The sequence below is a fragment of the Rhinolophus ferrumequinum genome, chromosome 2 (assembly GCF_004115265.2).
Source record: "Rhinolophus ferrumequinum isolate MPI-CBG mRhiFer1 chromosome 2, mRhiFer1_v1.p, whole genome shotgun sequence".
NCBI classification, from domain to species: Eukaryota; Metazoa; Chordata; class Mammalia; order Chiroptera; family Rhinolophidae; genus Rhinolophus; species Rhinolophus ferrumequinum.
In genome coordinates, this window is record NC_046285.1 from 105,503,420 (window position 1) to 105,509,419 (window position 6,000).

Here is a 6,000-nt window from a genome sequence, read left to right on the forward strand (position 1 = left end):
TCTGCAGAGCTCAGCAGCCCTGCCAGCGCCCCCCCACGAAGTGCCTGGGGCTTCCTTATGTGCCCTTCTATAACTTGCTCTCCACCACATAGATTCGACACCTGCATCCTTGAAATATGCTGTCATTCCATTGGCAGGGGGTTGAACCTTACAGGCAAGCTGCCACCGAGACTCCCTCAGATGCCTGCGCCATTGCAACATGGTGCCGATGGGATGCTTTGACGAAGCGTGGGATTGTCTTTGGGCCATATGTTAGAGGTGGACTGCTCATTTCATAGCTGTGGATTTTCCCCTTCTGTCTCCTCAGAAATTGCAGGTGCTCCGGTGTCTGAAATTTCTGGGCCTTTCTCAACAGACGACATAGCCAGCAACTGTGTCCCCACCCTGCCTTTGAATGAGCCCATTTTGTGGATCGTCTCCTATACGCTTATGAGCGTGTGTGGCATCATCCTTCTTGTCTTAATCATCCTGCTACTCCTTCCGTTCCGGTGTCGGCATCTCCCTCGAGACCCCGAGGTGGTCAGTGATGAGTCCTCTCTTGTCCGGCATCGCTGGAAGTAACGAGCAAAGCCGGGACTTGATCAATCTTGAACTCAGCTACTAAGACAATTAAATTTCAAGTGCAGCAGGCAGGGGTTAAAGGCAAGGTTCTTTCCAATGTCCACTAGTCTTAAGTGTCTGTCCTGCTCTCAGATGCCTTCCGCAGTCACTGTATTTTGATTCTTGATTTTAAAGCTTCCTTCTTCTTCCCTACTTCCAACAAAATGACAATAAAAAACACCTCCTTCTAAACCAAAACAGTGAATTGGGCTTCAGGCTTTATGTGACTGGTATACGAAACTGTCTAGGTGTGCCACCAAATAAAAAAGCAAGATGTGGCTAATTCTCCTCCTTCCCGTCTCTGGAGAAATGAGTGCATATAGTTTATAACTCCTTGTAGCTAATGGGAAACTTTGTGCATTAATTGCATTTAAGGGTATTTTGCACCAGGCCTCAACCCAGATCCAAGTGGTACAAGAAGGCTCGCAATGTCATGGCAAGAGAAGCAGCCTGGGGCTTGGTGATATAACCATCCTACCCCCTTCTCAGTTGGAAACAGAGCAGCAGGCCCCTTTTCTGGGTCTCTCTGTGGCCTGGATTGGAAGAAAAAACTCCACTCAGAGGAGACCATCACCCAAAGGTCCTCACCAGCCTCTTCTGAAGATGGAAGACTTTCTGCCCATCATGGTGGAGTGGGAAGGAAGCCTATTCTTTTGTATTCTATCCTTCTGTAGTATTGTTGGTATAAAAGTGAAAAAACTACCTCTGTTGAGACTCTGCCCAGGGTCCTGTACCTGGGTGGGGGTACAAACAGCCTGGGTCCAGCCGTTGCCCTCACCGAAAAGGATCCTCATTCCAACAGGCCAGACAGAAACAGGTGCTGAACCGCACACGAGAAGTTCTGTCGCCACGCTGATCATTAGCTTATATGCTTACTCTTACTTAAAATTAAAAAAAAAGTGTTTCAGTGAGAAAAACAAATTCCATTTCAGTAGCTTAGTTGTTTCTTTTTCCAAGTCTTCTCCGAAGGTAGGTTGATTGTTACCTTTTTGGGAAATAGGGAAACGGCTAAATGCCCGGGAAAGAAGATGCAAGACCTACAGAGGATTCGGCGGGAGCTTCTAGTTATTCCCACGCCTTGAAATCATGTGTTTCCATTTGCACAACCCCCCTCGAGTCAAGCACGCCCATGTGAATCAGCTTAAACAAATATGATTTGTTGAGAGGTTGACCCACATGTTTCTTCCCTTTGGCGTGTCCAATCTTTGGTGCCGACGTGGGTTTGCAGTGGTCTCCTTAACTGGGGAAATCGCCTCTGGCTATCATTTGAGGCCTTTGCCAGCGAAAATCAGAAACCTGTAAGTCAATGTAATCAGCCTTATATGACCTGACGTAATTAGGAGAAGGATTCAAAGCCAGTAAGCCTTCTCTCTTGTTTGTGTGCCAAGTTCAATGTTCACTTTGCTTTGCTATTGCAATGAGTTGGATATATAATAAAATTCCACTGGAAGGGCTAACTGTGGAGTATCTCCTCCGGCTGGAGTGTTATTTGTGTTCAAAATAGTGTGCATCTGGATGTTTCGGCCATCTGCTCCACTCACTGGATCCCAGGGTCACCTCCATATTGAGGAATATACGACCATGCCAAAGAGATACGGGGTCACTTATATGTGTCAGGGATCCTAAAAGACGGTCCAGCTCTCACAGGTACTTGTGGAGGAGAACATAAATCTTAGGTGTTCTTCAAAATACAGTTCAAGCAGCCCCTCTGGGGATGGGATGGTAGGAGAAATCCTGTTATCAGATATTCATTATCACATCTGGTCTCAGCTAATGGAGAGGTGATCATTTTAAATGAATTTCAGAGCTAGAAATCTCTGGAAGTCTCATTCTCTTCTTGTCCTAGTGGCTATTTCATTGGTTCCTGTTTTGTGGGCCACTTGGCACAGACGTGAAGGCAACTCCCAGAGAAAGTGCCTTTCCCCTTGCTGTGAAAAACCTAAACCCCCGGAATAAAAAGGAGGAACTGCAGTTATGACCTGGTCGGTTTTGCTCCTTGTTTCTTCATGCAGGCTTCTTCTGTTCCATTTTCCCATGTTACATTTCTAAGCGCATAGCGTTTCTATCACAGCCTCTTAGCAGGCACCTTTCCCAGAATCCATAATAGCAAGTTAGATTTCAAGCTAGGGTGTTTGAATGAAGTTTGCTATAATTCTCTGTATTTCCTATCAAATCTCTCTACCTTTTCATCTCTGCTGTCATTGGACGTGACATTTTAATGGAAATACTGAAATTACAAAAGCATAATTTAGCAGCAAGAATGAAATAGACAATTGAATGTGGGATATTTTCCTGGCATGCTTTGCTGCTGAAAATTGGACGTTGAGTCAAAACCCTGTTAGCGACACCCACCTCCTCAAGCTATGTAAATTGAGGCTTAGCTGGGAAAACCTTCCAGGAGGCCTGCTTTGAGCAGGAAAGGAAGTAGCAACCATTTGAGGGTGTCAAAATTTTTACCCGGTAACACACTGTGGAACATGTTGGAAGGTGGTTCTTTCCTGGAAAAAACGCAACTTAGCATTATGTTGTCAAAACCTTGTCAACTCTCTAATGGGAAATGGATACTTCTCCACAAACAATGTATTTTTTAAATAGGGCAATGCTTTATATTCCTGATGAGCTATTCGGAAGCTTGAAATGAAATCCTGTCTTCAGTAACTGAAACTCTGAAAAAATAGCAAGAAATGAGATAGGGCGTGAGTTCATCTTTTTCCTCAGGAATGTAAAAGCCTCACAGGTGATTGGCGCCAGGTCTTCTGGCCTTTACACACACCATCTCCTTTTTCTTCTGACCCTAAAATGAATACCTACTGTTAAACGGATTCCTTGCATTTGACAGCAGAGATCCAACTCGGAAGGATTTTACCTGATTCATCATGAAACGCAGAGGTTTTGGTCAGAGAGAGATGGGGGAGATTATTCACAGTTCAAAATGATAAAAGTAGTTCCCAGCGAGGCAGCATTCACTCCGCAGAGCTTGGAGTCATAGATTTTGCAAAGCATTTGTTGTTTGGGGATTGCATTATCTCATTTAAGACGCGAGAAAGGAGTATTTCATTGTTTAATAGGTTCCCCAAGAGAGTGAAAATTTGTTAATTTCCTCTCACTGGGCCCCCACGTGGTGGAGCTGCCAAACATGGTTTGGTTCTAAATTCTGGCCTCGCGCCACGCGATGTCATTGAGAATAAATCACTGCCCAACAGCCTGCTCCATCAACAGCAATAATCCAGTTTCACAGACTTTGTCCTTATTAGTGGAAACCAAAGAATTGGGTGGAATCCCAGTGTGTTTTCTCTTGCACAAACTTATTAGACTTGACTTCAGAACTGTTCAGAGGGAAAAACTTGCCACTAAGATATTTTTTCTTTTTTAGGAAAAGCGACTAAACACCATAAAATGTAAAAATTAGGGGGTTTTCCGAAAGCAACACTAGGTATTTAGTGCCAAGAAAACTGCACACAACAGAAGTGATTGTGTACATTGCTGGTGGGTTTTTAAGAATTTTGGATTTGAATTTATGGCCACTTACCAATTAAACAACAAACAGGAAAAATACATTTTGAAAGCAAGGAAGGAAAATAAATTATCAAAAATACGTAACAAAATAAGCAGAATTCACTCTTTTGGGAAACTAACTTTCATTCTAGGAATCCTCAGATTTCTTTTACCCTTAAGGTTGCTGAATCGGTGGGGGGTGTGATTTACTTCACACAGCCGCAAACCCCAAACTTCCGGAATATTCAAGCTGGAGCCATGTACCTGATGTCAGCACAGACAAAGAGAGAGAAGGTAGCACTGACACCTTCACTGGCCCAGGATGAAGATCGCTTCATTCAAGGAACAGAATGTAGAGGATGGTTGGGACTTGGAAAATTCTAGAATCTGGGGAGGAAGGCGAGGTAAGAAATCATATCCCTTTGCCAGCAAATTACCACAAAAGTGTGGACAAGCTAAGAACACCCCAGGATGGCATAGGCAACCCATTTCACCCTGAGTTTTTTGCACAGCCTGCTTTCTAGGAATTTTCCAAAGGAGCCTCAGGATTTACAATGTGTTGCAGAAACATGCTCTGCAGCGCTAGTTAGAATACCTCCGTTCTACCAAAACGAGAGATGCCTGAACTCGGCGGCAGGTTAGGGCTGTGTACTGGGAAGCTCATAGGGCAGGGGCAAGAGGCTGGAGCCACAGGGGCCTTGGCCACGTCCCCTTGGGGTCTGAGCATCTGAGAAGGGCTCCCGGCAACAGCTGCCCCAATAGTCACAGTAAAAGTCGGAGCAACTCGGACGCAGCCGTTTCCATCGCAGCCTGCTGGTGCAGAGCCTCAGCTTTGTACCACACTCCCCCTGGGGACACCTGCCACAGACACTTCCAGAAAGAAGAGCTGAAGGGGGACCAGGGCCCCTCGTGTCACTGCTGTCAGCCTCGGAGCCCCTGGGCAGCAGTGTGGCCCTTGGGCCACTGCCTCCCCGCAGGTCCATGCCATCCTGGAACTCACCTGGTGCGACTCAGTCAGTGCCATTCAGTAGGTCCCCAGGTGAGTAGTGAACGCAAAGATAGCGTCCAGCCTTGGGCAAGCACCCTGGTGAGGCTCATCCCGGGCCAGTGAAGACAGCCTGATGCGGCGGTCAGCCGTGTTTGTGGAATGTGGACGTGAGAGCAGTCCGGCCTCCTAGGGACATCAGCGTCTGCAAAACCTGTCGTCCCCTTAGTGACTAGGATTAAACACGAGGGTCATGAGGACACACACTTCAATCAACACAGTGTTTTCTCACCTGCCCCCAAGCTTTCTCTGCGTTCCTCATAACAGATGCTACATGCAGATGTCCAGTGTTTCTAAGCGGCATTGTGCTGTGTGACTGAACAACACACCTTCTCTTAACATGTGCCCAGTCACTGCAGGCTGGGCCAAGAGGTACGTAAAGGTTCCTGATCAACTCAGATCCAGCCCATGGCAAGAGTGACCCCAGGGCACCTGATCTCAGGCGTCCGAGGGCCCTGTGTATCCCATATAAAGTCTCCGGGTGCTTGTTGGCCCATCACTGCCAAAGCAACGATTCCAGGTATGTCCAGTGAGCACCTCAGGATACAGGAAGGGTATGGTGGTAAGATATCTGCCCGGCCCCTAGATGTCTGCTGGACCGAGTTTGCCTGTACCTATGGGGCAGTGCTGGAAATGGATGGTTCCCTTCACAGATGGAAAATTATTTGTGTAAGAGCAACTGGGTGAAGTCTAAATTGTCGGTTCTACACAGCTGTACCCCACACAGATCAATCTGAGTAGAATATTTTGCCAATAAAGATGTATAATTATGTAATTCTAAATTATAGATTTATAAAATAGATTCCACAGAAGTTGAGCCCAGCTGTCATCTTATGGCATCACTAAAAGGACACTTGAAA

At 46.1% G+C, this 6,000-nt stretch overlaps 1 protein-coding gene across 2 annotated transcripts in view; it reads left to right on the top strand.

The window, feature by feature from the left end:
* Window positions 1–1,826, top strand: part of BACE2 (beta-secretase 2) — an 82,661-nt gene extending 80,835 nt beyond the window's left edge. The window contains exon 9 of one of the 2 annotated variants that reach the window (XM_033128459.1): window positions 308–798. In XM_033128459.1, coding sequence (XP_032984350.1) covers window positions 308–561 — 254 coding nt within the window. In that variant the 3' untranslated portion in view covers window positions 562–798. Of the gene's footprint in view, window positions 1–307 lie in introns of both variants that reach the window. The other variant, XM_033128468.1, reaches the window with a different exon arrangement.
* Window positions 1,827–6,000: the final 4,174 nt, after the last annotated feature.